Below are 20,158 nucleotides of genomic sequence, written 5' to 3' on the forward strand. Positions count from 1 at the left end.
AAAACCTAAGGATAATACTTGACCAGCAATGGGCCTAACTCACGTCAAGAGCATGACTCCTGACAGCTTGAACAGTTCAGAGAAGCAAAACCTAAGGATAATACTTGAACAGCAATGGGCCTAACTCACGTCAAGAGCATGACTCCTGACAGCTCGAACATTTCAGAGAAGCAAAACCTAAGGATAATACTTGACCAGCAATGGGCCTAACTCACGTCAAGAGCATGACTCCTGACAGCTCGAACATTTCAGAGAAGCAAAACCTAAGGATAAAACTTGAACAGCAATGGGCCTAACTCACGTCAAGAGCATGACTCCTGACAGCTTGAACATTTCAGAGAAGCAAAACCACTAGATACAGTTGAACAGCAAAACCAATAGATACACTTGAACAGAAATAACTCTTGGCATGACTCTTGGCATGACAGAAATAAGCATGACTCCTGACACTAGGATTATGTGGAGAACCCCAGCATAAACGCAAACCAAGGGGCATCCCTGTAGCCTTTATAGAAACCACTAATAGTATATCTAATATCTTTTTTTTTATAATTTTTTTATTTTCTTCATTTAACATAAACAATATCCAATACTAAAAATAACAGTAATAATAATAATAATAAAAAAACAAATAGTATCACTAATTTGACAATAAAATGACTTCCCCCTCTCCCTCTTCCATCTATTATAGGATATCTAATAGGATAATTAACAGCGTTTTGCGTCGTTCTGACCAAAAAAGCAAGAACTACTTCGAGCGACGCGGAGGAACACGAAAGATGTCCAGCGGCCCCTCAGCCGTTAGGCTTCCCCCCCCCCGAAGCCTCTGACGTCACAAAGAGCGGGGATATTGAATTTTGAAAAGTGATGCCACTAAGGCTAAGCGCACGAGGACGTAAAAATCTGAATCGCTAGGGCGGCGGCTCTTTGAGGGTTAAAAAGAAAAAAAAGAACAACCCTGGAACGGTTCGTTCGTCGCCGGAACTTCCGGCCCAGTTTTCCCGAGCTCCAATGGAAAGCGCTTTCGCCGCAGACGGTATCGAGGGGGGAGGGCGGGCCTTTAACGGAAGTTCTGTCTTTGCGCCGCTCCGGCCTCTGTTCTCTATGGCAGCTTGTCGAAACGGGCGGGATGGGAATGCGGAAGTAGCCTTTGGGTAAGGAGCGCAGCGGTGTGGGGGTGACGGTTGTTTTGGGGCGACCCCCGTGGGTGGAGTCGAGGGAAGGAATTGGGGTGGGGGAGTCACTACGGAGAAAAGAAATATGCTAGTCTCCTGTTCCTCCTTCCGTCTTCCAGGGAAAGGGATGGGCTCAGCTTTACACCCCCATTAGTGGAGGGGCCTGCCTCAGTGGTGGAGCCTCTGCTTGGCATGCAGAAGGTCCCAGGTTCCATCCCTGGCACCTCCAGTTAAAGGGACTGGGCAAGTAGGTGATGAGTAAGACCTCTGAGACCCTGCAAGTTGCATTGGGACCCAGAGAACTTTCTGGGCAAACCACTATACTGCCCTGGATCTCCCACTGGCTTTTTATCTCCCCCATCCCATGGGGAGGGGCTGTGGCTCAGTAGTAGAGCATCTGCTTGGCATGCAGAAGGTCCCAGGTTCAATCCCTGGCATCTCTAGTTAAAGGGACTGGGCAGGTGTGTGTGTGTGTTAAGTGCCGTCAAGTCGCTTCCGACTCATGGCGGCCCTATGAATGAAAGTCCTCCAAAATGTTCTATCTTTGACAGGTAGGTGGTGTGAAAGACCTTTCTCTGCCTGAGACCCTGGAGAGCTGCGGCCGGTCTGAGCAGACAATACTGACTGATGGACTGAGGGTCTGATTCCGTATCAGGCAGCTTCGTGGGTTCAAGTAAAATAGTTTACTTGTTTGTTTAGACTTATACCTGCCTTTCTTAGTAGTAATATGGGTATAAAGGTAGTTTTCAACTTAACATAATTTTATTTATTTATTTAATTCAATTTTATGCCCCGTCCTTTCCCAACCAGGTCGGTCTCAGGGCAGCTTTCAACAGTTAGTTTATATAATACAATACAGTATAACTAAAGCATAATCTGAAATAATTACAACAATGCTAAATTATGCTTCAGATGACAATCCAACAAGGGAAGCTGCTGATCAGCGTAGAAAGTTCTCACGCGCACCAAAATTAAAGGAACTCTTCACTGTGCTGGTCAAGCAACAGATCCAGAATTATGTATCCATATTGATCTGCTTGAAAAGATGTGGAGGATATATATAGTGCAAAATCAATAGTGTGTTTGTATGTAACTAAAAAACAGAGTAAAATAAAATAGCAGTAAGGAATAATATAGCCAGTAGTAAAGGTGAACAGAGTTAATTCTTGATTTAGATATTTATACCTGAGTTTTTTACCCCACTGGGACTACAAGGAGGCTTACCTCATGTCCTCTGTATTATTCTCACAACCACCTTGCAAGGTAGGTTAGGGAGGAAATATGCCAGGCTGGCCCAAGGTCACCCAATGAGCTTCATAGCAGTGATTCAAACCTAAGTTTCCAAGATTCTAGGCTGATAGTGATCTCTACACTGTGCTAGCTCAAAGCGCTTCATATACCTTATCTTGTAATCTTTATAACCACTTTGTCAGGAAGGTCTGAGAGCCAGTGTGATGTAGTGCCTAAGCGCAGTGGATTCTAATATGGGGAACTGGATTCACTCTTCCTCATGAAGCCTGCTGGGTGACCTTGGGCCTGTCACAGTTCTCTCTAAACTCTCTCAGCCCATACAGAGGGCAGAATTTTTCTCCTGATAATGATCTGAACTATATATTGCCCCAAAGACTGAACTTTGGAGCATTTCCAAAAGAGATGGAGCAATTCAATGCACCATATCTCCAACAAATTTATTTCTCTATTTAACCGCTATTTTAGGAAAAGTTAAGTACCATTGGAATTTTTTTAAAAAAACATCTTTTAGATTTAAAGAAATAAATTTAGGAATAGCCATTACAAATCTGATATATATTGTGAAATGGTTATTGCTTTCTCTTGTAGGGAATGACAAAGAAGAGAAGAGATGTCCTGTGCAGATTTTTCCTGATTATCAAAATTGCTTCACAGCTGGTGGGCCCTTTTCTCTGAGGAGGTCCAGTTCTTTGTGAACCCCCTGCATGGGATGGCAAGGGGTTTTGTGGCCCGGACAATTACAGTGGTTTCTCTTACTGTAACATTTTCTGCTGTTACTGCTCAGTCTTCTTACTGTCGCTGTCCCCACCCATTATTCCAGTCAGCCAGGAATAAAGCCAAGTGGTATATATATTTTGGCTAAATACTGTTATTTGTGTTTTGTGTTTTGTGCATGGATGAGTGTAGGGTTGCCAACTGCCTGAAGAAATGTTTTGTCCCTTTTACAGAGGCTTAATGTGATGTTATATACCACCATGCCATGAAAAAGTTCAGCTGCCTATTTCCACACGTGAAGCCTCTGTTAAAGGGATGGGGCATTTTTTTTCTCCAGGCAGCTGACAAGGTATAGTTGAGGTCTAAGCCCGCATTCAGATGTCATGATAAGCACTGGTTTGTCTTCTCCTTGGCTCCCCTACACCTCCCAGCAGCCAAGATATTCTCCCTGTTCTGCAGTCAAGGCATGATGGCTGCAGCAGTAGGTGCTACTCAACAAACTGGGTTTTTATAATTCGGATAGTACGAAAAACCACAGTTATTACAAGCTGTGGTTAATAAGTCAACTACAAACCCTAGTTTGAAATCACTGGTTTGACTACAACCAGTAAATCCCAGTTTGAATTCAGATGTTTCCCATTAGTTAGGATTTTTTCTTGGTTTAAAGGAGAGGAGGGGGTCTCTGTTGATCAACCAAGGAGGCTATGGTGGGGGGGGTCACAGGATTTATGGTGGACAAGAGCCACGTGGAATGTGGGCAGTAATAAGGACAGTAATTAGGTGAGATGGAGCAAAAAGCTGGCTGGCTCCTACCCATGATTTGTTGTGATGTCAGAGTGCCATCAAAGCTGTGGTTGTTGTAGGTGCTGGCTGAGAGCCAGCGTGGTGTAGTGGTTAGGAGTGGTAGACTCAGATCTGGAGAACTGGGCTTTACTCCCCACTCCTCCACATGAGAGGCGGACTCTAATCTGGTGAACCAGCTTGGTCTCCCCGCTCCTACACATGAAGCTTGCTGGGTGACCTTGGGCTAGTCACATCTCTCTGAACTCTCTCAGCCCCACCTACCTCACAAGGTGTCTGTCGTGGGGAGAGGAAGGGAAGGAGATTATAAAACGGTTTGAATCTCCTTTTTAAAAAGGTAGAGAAAATTGGCATATAAAAACCAACTCTTCCTCTTTTATGACCAACTTTGATTATTGTGGGTGATTTCTTTATTGCAATTATGTATCACTCATATATTCATAAAATGCATATGCCCCCCTCTTCAGAGACCTGCTTGAGGCAGTTCATAGCACAAATAATCATAAAAACAAAATTGTTGATGCTTGCAAGTAACTTTGAGTCAATTGCTAACGTGCCTCTCTGCCTTCCTTTCCTCTCTTAACGCAAGAAGTATTATGAGAGTTTCATCACGCCATCCCTGAAGAATCCCCTCCCATGCAGCAGTATCGTTCACTTTCACGGAGTAATGGGGTTTAGCGGGTAATACAAGAAAGCAGTTCCCACCACTGCAACAGTGGCCTCTCCCCCGGGCACTGTTTTACAAGTTAGTTGCATTGTTTAATAAACCACTTACTGAATAACCGTATTTATTAAGATTGCTGACAGTATTGCGTTCAATCCAGTAACTGGTTAGTAGCTGACTGTTTTCCAAACCATACATTTCATGCTAAAAAGAACAACATTTCATCAAGATTCCCCCACCCTCCTGTGGATGACTGCTCTTTCTTTCTTACAGCTCACCTTCAGTATTTTGGACCCACAGTAACGCTGCTAGGATGTCTTGTTATAAAGGCCCCAAAGAAAATTTGCACAACAAAGCTAGGACCACCCCCTATCCAGGGTCAAAGGTCGAGCGCAGTGAAGTGCCCAATGATAAGGTGGACTGGTCGACTGAATGGGAGGAGTACAGCCCTGTTGAATACACCGCATGCTCCGTTTTGGCAGGACCTCAATGGGCAGATCCAGAGATTGGGTGAGCATTGTTCATTAGGAAGGGAGGGGCATTGAGAGAGGGGAGATCTTGCTTCTGGATGGACGATGCCCTTTTGTTTGACCTAAGAATGGTGGAGGGGATGTATCGTATGATTGGAATCGAGATTAAGATCTTAGATTCAGGACAGACCTCTTCTTGCAGCATGTAGATAACTTGGGGAACTCTCTGCAGTGGGATGTAGTTATAGCCATGAGCACATAATGGATGGCAAGCCATTACACTGCATAACGATACAGACAAACTAGTTTTTGACACGTATGTTTCTGAGCAGTGCATGTGAATGTAAAATCTGCATGAAACACGACTCCTTATCTTTGCTAGATGGTTGACAATCTTTTGCTATAGGTTACCGTATTGTCTGGCGTATAAGACGACTGGGCGTACAAGACGACCCCCAACTTTTCCAGTTAAAATACAGAGTTTGGGATATACTCCTCCGCAGCCGAGGCCCGCCCCTCACGAACTCCCCTGCCGCACCTCTTCGCTCACCTTTTGCACAAGGGCCGGGAGCCGAGCCGGGCCGGGCCGGGGGGAGGCGGCGCCTGTTCCTGGAAGAGCCCCGCCTGGGGAGTTGGTCACATTCTTGGCCGTGCTGCAAGAGCGGAGCCAGACGCACCAACGCGCAGGCGGGGAGGGAGGGAGGCGGGGGGCCGAGGAGGAGGAGGAGCGCACAGCCCGCCCGCATTTGCTCAGCCCCGAACCACCCTCAGCCTGGGCTGGAGCATGGTGCGGCTGCAGTCACGACGCTGGAGCGGGTGGGCAGGAGCCAGGAGGCGGAGAAGGATGCGGTGAGAGCGGCCGCCCCAGCCCTGGCCAGCCGCCTGCCTGCCTGCCTGGCGCCGCCGCCCGAGCGCGGCCGAGCACTTCCCTCCGTGCGCCCCAGCACGCCTGGCTCCGACTCCCAGCTGGGCAGCGAGCGCCCTCGCCGGGCTCGCCTCCCCTCCCTCCTCCGGCGGACATGGACAGAGCGGAGGCGGCTCCCCAGGCAGATTCTCCAGTCCGGCTCGGAAGTTTCTGCACCCGCCCTATAAGACGACCCCCGACTTTTGAGAAGATGTTCCTGGGTTAAAAAGTCGTCTTATACGCCAGACAATGCGGTAATTGTGCTAAGGTTTAAGTACCAGTGGTTATTTTCTTTTTAACTAAGTGGCCTGCATCTGGTTGGTCCAGTGTTGATTCACTGCAAGTAATGTTGGTTGCTCCCAGCATCGCAGAGGTGGAGTATGATGGGGAGAGCAATCATTCTTGTCATATGGGACACACAATGGCAGATGGTGCTATAAAAACATGTGCCGTAGCGCAAAGCACAGTGAATACGCCAGTGCCTTTTGCTGCAACAGTGAAACAGCATTCGCGCGCACACACACATGTCAGAAATAGGAAAAAAACAACCAAATGTGTAATATATACCATCATGAGACAACTAGAGTACTTCTCTTGCAGACACATGTGGAAAACCACACACTCTTGGAATACAGCTCCTCTGGTCCCTCACTTACCACATAAACTGTCTCTAAGAATTGGCTCTTGGTATTCAGCTCCTCTGGTCCCTCACTTACCACATAAACTGTCCCTAAGAATTGGCCAAGGAGCTCATGCCAAGACATAAGGCAAGTCTCATAAACACAGGACATAACAGTTGGAGAACTCACTAGGGAAGCACAGACAGCACAGCCACATCAACACAGAAGTTTCCTGTAAAGCTGCTAAGTGGTTTGAAGGATATGGTGTGGGTGGAAGCAGAAGTACAGCTTAAAGCACTAAGCTCTTGGCTTGTGTGATCCTGAACATACTTAACTGGCAGGTTAAGTTCCAATCAGATGGAAATACGTTTAAGAGTAGGATATTGATAATAAACATGGATTTAAAAAAAATCTATCATTTTTTATCTTGAAAAGGGACAAACATTTTTCTCCAAAATTCAACGAGAAGGACGGGCAAGTGGAGAGGAAGAGCCTGAGTGGCGTATATAAGGTTGAAAATGGAAGGCCCAGGTATTTGTCATTCCATGCATATGAAGCTATAAAGGTGCAAGATTTTAGGATGGAACAGTGGGAAGAGCCCCCAGGCTGTCTTAGTAGTCAGAGTGGATATTGGAGGTCATATCAACACATTTTCAAGATAAAGCTGCCTGTCATACCGCTCATGTGAGCTCTGTTGCTTTGGGGATGTCAGATATGTCTGGAGCTGAACGTGAGGGCGTACACCGATCCCTTGCAGGCATGCCCTGATTATGGGGCTTTGTATTTCACAAGCCCAGAGCATTATGTGCAAGGACAGCAAATCTTAGCCTTTCAGAGAAGTTTGTCCTTGGGAACACTGTCTTGGATACATGAACGCACATGCACACACATGAAGCTGCCTTACCCTGAATCAGACCCTTGGTCCATCAAAGTCAGTATTGTCTACTCAGACCTGCAGTGGCTCGCCAGGGTCTCAGGCAGAGGTCTTTCACATCATCTACTGCCTGATCATTTTAACTGGAGATTCCAGGGATTGAACTTGGGACCTTTTGCATGCCAAGCAGATGCTTTACCACTGAGCCACAGCCCCTCCCTAGCCACAGAATATAGCAGACCTTTCAAATGTGTGTTAGTTTGCCTTATTGTTACAGCGATGTATACTATCTGCAGCTATTTCCCCCCCCCCTTTCCTATCATGCGGTAGTATTTGTCAAATCTTGGGTATGAATTTGGGTATCTTGTTAGTAAGTTGTGAACAAAATCAAGGCAAGTCATTAGCATCGGTGTTAGGTGCTTTTTTAGCACTGGGTGTCAGACCCGTGTGTATCTTCCTTGATTTCTCATCGTTTGGTTACTCGGCCTTCAGCTTATGTGAGATGATTATTGAAAAGCATTATAGCATGAGATGGTCTGCACTGCCAGTTACTGCTAAATGCAGCAGTCAGTGATGAGCACTTGTGAACCAGTCCCAGGTCCTCTCTGGCCATAAAAGGGTTCTTGTCTGGCCCTAGAGTGAAACTCAAGTCCATAAATCTGTGCTTTTTCTCTCATTGGTTATTTAGCATGTCTGTTAATTTAAGAACCTTGACTGAGTATTCATCTGCATTGAGATTTAGCCAACAAACAAACTTGTTCATGATTGGCACAAACCTGGTTAATTGTTGGACTAATCTCTCTCTGCCCCCAAGCGAAAAGGTGAACGGGTCACTGAAATTGAAGATGTAAATCCTCACACTGATTTACACACAGGTCACTGAAACGGAAGTTGTAAATCCTAACTCTTAACTCCAGTTTGCTGTGATGACTGAAGGGGGGTGGGGCTTAAGAAACTTTGGTTTGCTTTGGGGTGGCTAAGAATCCCAGTTACTGGGAGTGAAAGGAATCTCAGTTTAAGGCACCCACATTTGGCAATAACAGCTCGTGCCTCCAAGCTTGGTGCATGGTGCAGAGGAAGGGGTAGTGGAGTGTGTGAGTGTGGCAATTAACCAGGTTCATGCCTCTTAAAAAAACCAGAAACCTGATTTGTTTGTAACGTCTGTATGCAGAAGTAGGTGCATTATTAGACACGTTCCCCACTTCCCTGAGAGATAAGTTGTGGGGCAGTGCTGCTTGTGTTTGGTTACGTTTGGAAGGTTGACTCCAGGAGAGCTGTGGTGGTCTTGTAATATTTACTTTATTTACAAACGTACAAGTGAGGGAAAACAGACACTCCTGCTAGGCAGCCCATCTGCCACCACACATCAGACTCCATCTTGCCTCTTGGTACTTCAGCTGACTCACAGCTCTGTCTGATGCAAGCTCACTTGCATGGATGGACTTCTCTCATCCAGTTCTGATGGGCCCTTGAAACAAGCTTTTGGAGAACCACCTCCTAGCAATTGGCCCTAGTTGAGGAAGCATCCATATTTGTTAAGAAAACATTAACATACTTTTGTATGTTGGGGAGGGGCTGTGGCTAAGAGGTAGAGCATCTGCTTGGCATGGAGAAGGTCCCAGGTTCAATCCCCGGCACCTCCAGTTAAAGGAACCAGGCAAGTAGGTGATGTGAAAGACCTCCGCCTAAGACCCTGGAGAGCCGCTGCCGGTCTGAGTAGACAATACTGACTTTGATGAACCAAGGGTCTGATTCAGTATAAGGCAGCTTCATATGTTCATGCGTTATGGGGGCTGACGTCAGTCCCTTTAATCCAAATCCATTCATGCTGATCAAACAGCAATCTCACAACACTGTATAGTGCTTCATCATTTAAAAAGAAATTCCTAAACTATTCTGTGATTTTCAAATTTGTGATTGTAATAAAAATACCCTCTAAAGCGTCAGTGGAGCATCTGCTGAATTTGTAGATTTGGCATTCATTTCCGAAAGAGAATGAAATGAGTGAGTCCAGATATTGGATTGGATCTAACAAGCTTTTCCACTGGTGAAAAAGGGAGGAAGGCATTCCCCCTGACCAGCACAGGACCTGAAAATCCATATGGGCAGGGGATTGTAATAAAGAGAGGAATTAGGTGAGATTGAGTGAAAAATCTGGCTGGATTAATCGAATCTGTTATGGACTAATGCTTCTCTTTCAGGCCAATGGATTATGACAGTAGTAGTGCGCTAAATATTTCAAAGCATGTATGTCAGGTTTCAAAGAGCTACGTTATGCGAACCAAAAGAATTGTGCATGTCCAAATAGGATTTTTGTTTTTGTCTCCAGAGCCTTGCTTTTATGCCATATCGCATATTGCTTTTGAAATGCCCATCAGTTTTGAAAGCAGTTTGCCACGTGCAAAGGGAATTTAGGACACCTCCCCTCCCCCCACAAATTCTTATTTGGCCACGTGAAACGTGAGTAGTGAAAGCTTTTTGATCGCAGCCAGGAATTCACTGGCACTAACACCAGTGCCTTTTCAGGAATCCAGTGGGCAGAACAGGAATAGCAGGTCGAGGCCTTCTGGGGCGCTGGGGGCCAAACCATGCTGCAGATCCTCTGATAACTAGGTGAGTAATGTCCTTGCCTTTGTTTTCTCCTCCTAACCTCGTTTCAGAAGACCTATCAGGACATTTGGCTATATTCCCTTCAAACTCTTGCTGCTGTGGCTTTTTGCAGTAGCCCTGTTCACATGGTTCAGTGAGTGCGCATACATTCTGCCTGTATGTGCATACATCTGTAAGAAAGAGCCAGTGCATCTTCACTTCATGAATGAAAGTGGGGACCTGTATCTTGATGAAAGTGGGGTTTCTATCACACATTAAGCTGTACATGCATTGATTGTAACATGAGAAGAACTGTACACTGTACATGGATTGTACATGTGTTTACTGTAACTAGTGAACAGGGCTGCTGTCTCTTTTAGATTGTAAGCTCTTTGGGGCAGGGACTTGTTTATTCCCCCCCCCCATTATTTATCTAACATATTAATATCCCTCTTCTCCTTGAGGCTCTCAACAATCCTCCCAAAGTGGCTTCTGATTAAACGAAACAATAGAACACTATCAATAAAAATAAGGTTCATCAGAATTAAAGTCATTACAGTACAGATCTTTAGATGAAAAGATTCATCCAGATACTTGACCAAATAAATGTGACTTTAGCTGCTGTTGAAAGGAAGCCAGGGCAGGGGACAAACAGATTTCCAGTGGAAGAGCATTCCTGAAATAGGGAATGACAGCGAGTGATTAAAATGTGGAATTTGCTGGCAGAGGATGTAATGATGGCCACAGGCACAGAGAGCTGTAAAAGGGGATTGGGTAGATCATGAAGGAAAGGTCTGTAAGTGGCTACCAGCCATGGTGACTGAAGGGAACCTCCACATTCAAAGGCAGTCAACATCTGAATCCCAGTGCGAGGAGGCAACATCAAAGGAAGGCCTTGGCTTCTATGCCCCATTGTTGGACCTTCAGAGGAACTGATTGGCCTCTGTATGAGACAGGATGCTGGACTAGATGGACCACTGGTCTCATCCAGCAGGGCTCTTCTTGAGTTCTTATGATGACAGAAAAGTCTCTCTTGTGGCAACCCTCCTCCCTTCACTGAGCGGAGGGCCACGGTCCGGAGAGCCTGCGATGATGATTTCAGTGTCTGCTCACGACACTTACAGGAAGGGGCAGTCCTTTAAGTAGCCTGGTCCTAGACTATAGAATTTCCGAAGTCAAAACCAACCCTGCAGGTTGGGCCCAGAATCACACTGATGGCCAGTGTAGAGCTCTTAAAAGCAGGGCAATGCATGGATGGTAACTAACCCCGGCCGATAAGTGGGCAGCCATATTCTGAACCGGTTGACTTCATCAACAATAGCCTGTTGCTTGGGTCCACCAGAGGATTTCTACAGATGGGAGGGATTTCCATCTGTGGTGGGACTTCACCGCCTCCTTTCTCTCACTGCAGCCCAAAGTGCCTCCCCCAATGGATTCGCTTGGTATACAAGTGGTCCCAAGGAACAGCGTGTGTGTGTTTGGGGACACCTTTGGGGGTCTGAGCCTGTGTAAGGTGCTGCGTTCACTGATGGTGCGGCATAAGCAGCAGTAATAATATCCCAGATGATGTAGTCATCTTAGTAGCAAAGTATAACTGGGGATGTTGTTGTTTTTTAAGATCCTTTACCCATCTTCACTTGTTTCTATTTTTGCTGCCTCAGCCACCAGTGGAGCCTCTCTTTGCTGAGCAGGAATTAGAACTCAGGTTTCCTGTGTTCAAGCCCAACATCGTGCCATGCAGTGCTAGCATGGTGTAGCGGTTAAGAGCGGTGGTTTGGAGCAGTGGACTCTGATCTGGAGAACCGGGTTTGATTCCCCGCTCCTCCACATGAGCTATGGATGCTAATCTGGTGAACTGGATTTGTTTCCCCACGCCTACACATAAGGCCTGCTGGGTGACCTTGGGCTAGTCACACTCTCTCAGCCCCACTTACCTCACAGGGTGTCTGCTGTGGGGAGGTGATTGGAAGCCGGTTTGGTTCTTCCTTAAGCGGTAGAGAAAGTTGGCATATAAAAACCAACTCTTCTTCTTATCTCAGAACACTTTTTTGTTCTCTCTAGCTTACGTTTTCCTTGAATAATTTGAGCTAACCAATTGGGGGGGGATGTTAACTCTCTTTTTTCCCCCCGGCACTCCTTCCAGATGGAAGAGAGACAGCAGCGGCAATAAAATGGCTCACCCAGTTTCTGGCAAAAACATCTTGCAGTTCATCGCCATCAAAAGGAAGGATTGTGGAGAATGGGCCATCCCAGGGGTGAGCAAAAGAACCTTTGTGGAATTGGCTTTTGGAAAAAAAGAGTGTGGAGCCAATAGGCTATAACAGGGGGTTCCCAACCTTTTTGAGCCTGTTGACACTTTTGGGATTTTGACACAGTGTGTTGGGTGGATACACAGAATAGCTGCCACAGGAGGCAGACAGAGCCGCAAAAAGGCTGTCGTGGCTTGCCTTCAGTCACTCACTGCTATTTCACTAAGGCAAAGTAGTAAGCTCTTGGTCTTCCCCTGAGGAATTGTCTGCATCTTAGGGGAATAATCAGAACTCATCACCTTGCGTTAGGAAACTAACAGCTTGATCGTATCCCTCCCTTTAGCCTGTGCAGTATAAATGGATGCTTGTGTAGCAGTAGTGGGCCTCTCTGTGCTACAGTTTTGGACCTTCCTCATGCCTTAGGGTGGTGTTCAACATTTCAGTGACAGCACTGTCCAGGTGGAAATGCTTCCTCACCTCTGCAAAGCAAGAAGCAGAAGCGGCTGTTGCGGGGTGCAGATCACCGTGTCCTGACTGGAAGCGGTTGCAGGAGGGGTGGAAAATAACTGCATTTTCAGGAAGTGGCAATAACATCCTTGTCCCTTTAAGGGCTTGCCGTCTACTGCTCAGCTGTGCAGGGGCAGTAAGGGGCTGGGGAGGAACTGGTTAGCTGGAAAGCAGCTATAGCTGCTGAGAGAATGGGTTCCCCTTGTAGGAGGGAGACAGGAAGTTCAAATGGGGCATGTGCAGCTGGCTAAGGCTAGGAGCTGGCTGGTGAGGAAGCACCAGCACTTCACTCCTAGTGCGCTTTCATACATGCACTTTAGCGATTGTTTGCAAGTGGATTTTGCTGTTCTGCACAGTAAAATCCAGCTGCAAAGAGCATTGAAAGTGGATTGAAAGTGCATTATTCAGCATGTGCGAAAGCGCCACTAGGCTTACAGGAGGAGGTTTGGAGAGAGTAGAAAAACCCAGGGTGCCTCATCCAACCTCTTCCCTCTCACTCTGAGGCCACCGGGCACCCTTACCATTGAGCCAGGGTCATCGGACAAGAAGGGGGGGAATCTTCTCCCCTTACTCTGTGTAGCCCTTACCACAGGATCGGTTCCTCTTGCCCTGGCATAGGGCGCCTTGATCGTGCTCCTGTCTTCCACCCTTGAGTGTTTGCAGCAGAAGATGGGAGGCCTATTGTCAGCCCTGGTTAGTTTTTGGATGGGAGACCACCAAGGAATACCACGGTTGTTGTGCAGAGGAAGGCACTGGCAAACCGCCTCTATTAGTCTCTTGCCATGAAAACCCCAAAAGGGGTCGCCATAAGTCAGCTGCGACTTCACGGCACTTCACACACACACACACACACACACACACACACACACACACACACACACACACACACACACACACACGCGCACACACACATGCCCTCTGCCAGCAGCCAGCCATTTTGCAGCTTAGCAGGAGAGGGAACGAAGCCCCGTTCATCAGCCTGGTCTACCGGACTTATCATCATCGGCTAGCCAGTCTACAGAAGAGGGAGAAATAGAAAGCCAAGTGCCTTGCACTGGCCTGCTGTCACTCAGTTATATTTCATGTTTCTTTGATACATGGACACATGAAGCTGCCTTATACTGAATCAGAGCACTGGTCTGTCACAGTCAGTACTGTCTACTTAGACTGGCAGCAGCTCTCCATGGTCTCAGGCAGAGGTCTATCACATTACCGCCTACCTAGCCTTTTCAACTGGAGATGCCAGGGATTGAACCTGGGACCTTCTGCATTCCAAGCAGATGCTCTACCACTGAGCCACAACCCCTCTCCTGATAGCTGCCGATAGATAAAATAAAGAACGAAATTAGGCAGTTCTGCTCGGGGGGTGGGGGTGGGGGGTGGAGGTGCAAGAAATGGTAGGGTGTTTATGTCTGTTCTTTGACACCTTCAGCAACCAAGTGCCCTGCTGACCATTGGTAAGACTGTCCCAAAATGACCCAGCTGCCCGTGGAAGAAAACGTATCTCCCTCAAAAATAAGTAGAATATTTGGGATATTTTTGAGGCCTCTGGTACCTTTATACATAACTGCTCTGCTAGGTTGATACCTGCACACATCGTATATGAGAGACATATACAAACCAGTATTATAACTAGAACCAATCTGACCAGATGTTTGAGTATTTGGTAATAGATTTTACAACCTATGCACATGCCTGGTTGGGTTTGAACTGTTTGTATATGTATTTATTTATTTATTTCTGTAAATGTGTGCAGGCAACAGAACGCTTTGCAAATACGCATCGCACTTGATGGATCTTCTCTTTCTAGGGAATGGTAGACCCAGGGGAGAAATTATCTGCCACACTGAAGCGAGAGTTCGCCGAGGAGGCTTTGAACTCTTTGCAGAAATCCGGTGCTGAGAAAGAAGAGCTGGAGAAGCAGCTAAACAGGCTTTTTCGTCAAGGTCATTTTGTGGTGAGTAACCTCTCTGAGCCCATTAAGTAGGGCACACAAAAGGCGACGAAGCTCTGTTTAGAGCGAATCTACTGAAATAGTGAGTCCTGACCCACAGCCTTGCCTTTCCAGGTATATAAGGGGTACGTGGATGATCCCCGTAATACAGACAATGCTTGGATGGAAACAGAAGCCGTGAACTACCACGATGAATCTGGTGAGTAGTAGATGTGGGCTTCCGTCATCTGGCAGTTAAGAATTAGGGTGATGGAGGATAAAAAGGACAAGAATTTCCAGCCGATTGCAATGATGTCCCTAGGTTTGCTTGGCTAGCAATTAAAATCAGGCAGAGTTTGCTTAAAAACTTACAATAGCCAAGGAAATAGACAAAAATAGTGTTTGACCCTACAGATTGAATGCATATTTATTTATTTATTTCTAGTTTTAACCTCTGTAATTTTAGGATATTATCAAGCATTCTAATTTTACCCACATTTAGTATTAATTAGTTATGCATCTTGATGAGCCCAAGCTCTGCTCACAACCTGAGTTTGATCCCGATGGGAGTCGGTTTCAGGTAAGCCGGCTCAAGGTCGACTCAGCCTTCCATCCTTCCGAGGTCGGTCAAATGAGTACCCAGCTTGCTGGGAGTAAAGGGAAGATGACTGAGGAAGGCACTGGCAAACCACGCCGCAAACAAAGTCTGCCTAGTAAACTTCGGGATGTGATGTCACCCCATGGGTCAGGAATGACCTGGTGCTTGCACAGGGGACCTTTACTTACTTACTAATTTTAGGATATTTTCAAGCATTCTAATTTTACCCGCATTTAGTATTTGTTTGAATATTAATTAGTTATGAATCTTGATAATCCTGCCATTTTTAACCATTTTAATAGCAAATCAATTTTGTATTTGTTTTTACTCTATACAATTAACTATGCAAATTTGCTTGATTTGATGGTCTATGACTGCAAATAAATTATTGATTGGTATTGGCAATAATGTCCCTTTGTTTAACAGGGGAAACCATGGATAATTTGCACCTGGAAGCTGGGGACGATGCTGGGAAAGTGAAATGGGTCGACATTGGTGAAAAGCTGAAGCTGTACGCCAGCCATGCTGACTTTGTCAGGATGGTAGCAGAGAAAAAGGAAGCTCACTGGAGTGAAGACCCTAATCCTGGGAGCAACAGAGGGGCTGAGATCAAAGACTGAACACGTGCCGTGGAATTTCAGGTGCCAATTTAGCAAGGAATGAGGTGTTAGTGCTGCTTTGAGAGTGCTGCTTTGAGAGAAGCTGGTTTATTACAGAAAGCATAAGCAGCCACCGTTTTTATTTACACCCCCTTGATTTCAGCGGGATACATTTCAATATCTGCTTAACTCTTCAATTGAAATTCAGAGTGACTTCAAAGTGCTTAATTTTGGCTGCGTTCTGCCTTCTCTTTTTTATCTAGAAATATTGTAGAAGGGTTGAATATCGCATCTTCTGCTTCCACTGTGCTCTTTGTGTAGAGAAATAATACAGGATGTGAGGATGTGATATATTTTTTTCTTGATCAACAGGCATATTTTTGAGAAGCAAAGCCCAAATTACAAAAGTCCTTGTCATTATTAGTGTCTTACATGGATACTTGATGTAATTGTGAGTTTCAAAGGAGGGAGGATTTGGGCATCGGAAGTGCATGGCTGTCTTACTTTACATTCCCTCCTCCTTTTCCATCACCAGATAGATTTTTCAGATCCACAGACTCTCTGGTCTCGTGCAGCATCGTTAAGTGTTAGGCAGTCGTGACTTCTGTACCAATTCACCGGCCACAGATCCATCTCTTTTGTGTGCTGATGCTGGTCTAAAGGGAGGGAGATAAAACCATTCATTGTTGCCTTTCCCAAACTCATCGAAATAATCCCAAAGTAATCAAGGGTCCGAATCTTTGAGCCAGAACCTGAACTCAGAGCCCTTTAGCTGAACTCAGAGCCCTTTAGCTTGTCATACAAACCACCAGCAAGGCACAATAAATACAACAACGGTTGTGGTATCTTATTTCATCACATTGTCATTGTGGGAAAATAAAGGAAAGAAAATCATAGATCTGATTGGAAGAAAAATGGAACATAGGTGTCAACCATGAGCGCAACTTAGCAGCATGCAAAAAGGGATCTGTATAGATACAAAAATGCCTTGGAATGAAAATGCACCCACAATAGTGGCAGTTTTCCTTGATTTTAAGAATGTGTAAACCTGGGGCTTATCTGATTTCCTCCTCTGACGGAGCTCTTCCTGTAGCTCTAGAGGGACCTCTGAGACTCAAGAACAGCGTTGTTAGACTATCCAGGGAGACTGCAGTAAGGCAAGGTCCTCAGAAGCTGCCCTGGTCATGCCGCCCTTTAGCTCGCAGCCACAGAAATTACTTGCTTGAACCCACCAACATTTTAAAACTATTTACGAGGTCCTGTGATCCCAGCACCAAGGCGGTTGTGAATTTGCTTCCCAGGTTACTGCTTATGATGTCTTTGTGGCACGGCATGCCTGCAAGTGAGTTTTCTTGCTTTAGAAACTGATTTAGCTGATTTCACAGATGCCACACAAATCCAGGGTATCCCTGTTGACACAAGTCTGATAATGTAAACAAAACTCATCTTCGGTGTACTTCAAGAGTTTTGCTTTTCTTCTGAAGCAGACTCTGAAGTTGTGGTTACTGTCAATTATGTACCCTGCTGTTTGGCTTGTCAACCTGCAGCTGTTTTCTACAGTGTGACTTCAGTCTTGGCTTACTCACTGCTGAATAAATCACACTATTTTAACTGTTTTCTACTACGCCTTGCCTGGACGTGGCCTTTCTTTCATAGAATCATAGAGTTGGAAGGGACCACCAGGGTCATCAAGTCCAACCCCCTGCACAATGCAGGAAATTCACAACTACCTCCCCCCCCCCACACCCCTAGTGACCAGACGATGGCCAAGATGCCCTCCCTCTCATCATTTGCCTAAGGTCACAGAATCAGCATTGCTGACAGATGGCCATCTAGCCTCCATGGAAGGAGAGTTTACCACCTTCTGAGGAAGCCTGTTCCAGGAGGTGGTAAGCTCTCCTTCCATGGAGGTTTTTAAGAAGAGGTTAGATGGCCATTGTGATTAGGTTTGTTCGTTTTCTGCTTTCCCTACACAATAACAAAGGTCTCAGTACCTCCCTGAAACTGTTGTACCCTCGGACCACTGATGTTACAAGTGGCAAGGCACCAAAACATCAAGATTGGGGGGAGGGGGAGGGAATGGTAGTATGATTCAAAACGGATTGTATGAATTTCTCTCGCAGCAACCAAGACATAAAAATAAGACTGTGATGCTGATTTTTATATTCTTTTATTATGCAGCATAGCTTTCCATCAAGAAACGTACAAGACGTTTGCACTCAACTCTATTACTACAACTAGGGCTGGCTTGCAGGTTAACTTGCAGATCAGACATTATGAGCGGGCTAACTCCAATTTGTCCATTGTCAAATCTTCCATGCAGGCACAAATGCCAATCTCTAGGTGTCACAGTTAAATTTTAATTTAATGACACTTTGAATAAAGAAGACAATTTAGTTGTTTCACAATAACAGTTAACTAATTTGTTCGTATTAGCGCAGCTATCAAATCCATAGGTGATTTGTGTATCTCTGCTGACGTTCTAATAAGGTTAACGCTTTCAAAATACTTGACTGATATTTGGACAATGCTTGACTTGGCTAATTGACCTAATCTTATTTTGACCAGTCTTAATTATGACATCACATCTGCATGTGATTGTCTTATCTTCCTGTTACCTGCCTCTACATTGACAGATATTCAGCTATTTATCCTGGAAGTTCAGTCTAAATATTTTGCAGTCTGTGTCGTTTTATTCTTCTTTTCAGCGTTGCTTTTAGACTAAGTAACTGCTGTTCCGGAGACATAAGAATAAGGATTGAAAGCAGGGATGCTGAAAGAGGATGGACCAGCTCTGAGGACATCTTCTACGTTCTTGGTGTCACCTTTGGAACACAAGAGCAGATTACAGTCTCAAGATATGGGAAACTTCTGTCTTATGATTAAAAAGAGATAGTAGTAGCTAGGTGTTGGAAGAACAAACAACAATTCAAATAAATTCCAAGTACAGTATAGCATGCTGTATAGCAGGGGTGTCGAACTCAATTGTTACAAGGGCCAGATATGACATAAATGTCACTTGGTCTCAGAACCAAGCATATCTAGTTAATATCTCAATCCAAAAGCTCAGAATGGCTTTCACATCTCTACGCTTCCAAACAATGCAAGCTGCAATATTGGATGGACGATATAATAAAGTACCATTAGCACAATATATCTGCATTTGTGGTTTTGCTATACAGGATTTATCCCATTATATTTTAATTTGTCCTCTTTATGCGATACCTAGGGGGAAATTCCTTCGTACAATATTAACTGGGTTAAACCTCTTTCCTGATTCCAATAAATTAGTATTTTTATTGTCAGATACTGACTCATTTATCACTTATAGGCTGTCAGTTTTCGCTCTAGCAGCTAAAAAGATAAGAGCTAAACTGGGGCCAAAGAATGTAACTAGCCAGAACTGATGACCTGTTAAAATATATTTTAATTATATTTTATCATTTATATGGATTTTGTATTCTATCTTTTATTTTTATTGCGTAATTTCTTGTTTTATAGTCTTAACTTTGTAATGGCCTTTGGCTGTCTACAAATAAAAATATTTACTTACTAATTGGACACACTGCCCAATCTTATGCATGTTTACATGGAAGTAAGTCTCTGTGAGTTCAATGAAATTACTCCCAGGTAAACTGGCATTAGATTTGCAGCCTTAAGTCCTTTTCACTTCAGCTATCATACATTTTGAAGGCATTTATACCAGGAAGCTAGAATAAAGATTTTTTAAAAATGGAACATTGAATGAATTGCTTAGCCTAGCTTGTTTAAAGTTACCCAAATTAGACATAAACTACATGCCAAGGCTTGAGGTCAGAAGACATTTCATAACTCATGCAATAAACAATTTTTTTTCAGAAGAGAAGAAAATGGAATTTGTAAAAACGAAAAGCACAATACATACTGAGAGCAGGTTTCTTCAGCTGGAATGCTATTTCTGTTTAGGAAAGAAATATTTGTTTGACTAAAAGCTTTGGTACTGAACAAAACAGCACACATTCCAAAACACATTATTTACCAGACCCAGTTCCTATTAGGGAGAGCCTGTGCCTCAGTGGTAGAAGTCCTAGGTTCAATCCCTGGCATCTCCAGTCAAAAAGATCCAGTTAAGATGTAATGTGAAAGACCTCTGCCTGAGACCCTGGAGAGAAGCAGCCAGTTTGAGTAGACAATATTGACTGTGGTGGACCAATGTCCTGATTCAGTATAA

General features: G+C 44.9%; 1 protein-coding gene and 1 non-coding gene across 2 annotated transcripts; one reads left to right on the top strand and one right to left on the bottom strand.

Annotated features, from left to right (window-relative positions):
* Nucleotides 1-3,059: 3,059 nt before the first annotated feature.
* NUDT9 (nudix hydrolase 9) lies at nt 3,060-15,969 on the top strand. The gene is made up of 8 exons (XM_056855577.1): nt 3,060-3,269; nt 4,879-5,115; nt 7,035-7,130; nt 10,000-10,086; nt 12,206-12,317; nt 14,629-14,775; nt 14,887-14,971; nt 15,776-15,969. The coding sequence occupies exons 1-8, from the start codon at nt 3,136-3,138 to the stop codon at nt 15,967-15,969; spliced, it is 1,092 nt and encodes a 363-aa protein (XP_056711555.1). The 5' UTR covers nt 3,060-3,135.
* On the bottom strand, nt 14,053-14,124 carry TRNAS-GGA (transfer RNA serine (anticodon GGA)). The gene has a single exon. It is a non-coding gene; the product is annotated as a tRNA-Ser (tRNA).
* Nucleotides 15,970-20,158: the final 4,189 nt, after the last annotated feature.

The sequence above is a fragment of the Euleptes europaea genome, chromosome 9 (assembly GCF_029931775.1).
Source record: "Euleptes europaea isolate rEulEur1 chromosome 9, rEulEur1.hap1, whole genome shotgun sequence".
Lineage (NCBI taxonomy): Eukaryota > Metazoa > Chordata > Lepidosauria > Squamata > Sphaerodactylidae > Euleptes > Euleptes europaea.

Excerpts from the sequence above, each read along its gene's own strand:
- NUDT9 (XM_056855577.1), top strand. The coding sequence starts at position 3,136 with ATGGCAAGGGGTTTTGTGGCCCGGACAATTACAGTGGTTTCTCTTACT. Across the intron at positions 5,116-7,034 it reads TGGGCAGATCCAGAGATTGG|GGACAAACATTTTTCTCCAA; the intron begins GTGAGCATTGTT and ends TATCTTGAAAAG. Across the intron at positions 12,318-14,628 it reads GAGAATGGGCCATCCCAGGG|GGAATGGTAGACCCAGGGGA; the intron begins GTGAGCAAAAGA and ends TTCTCTTTCTAG.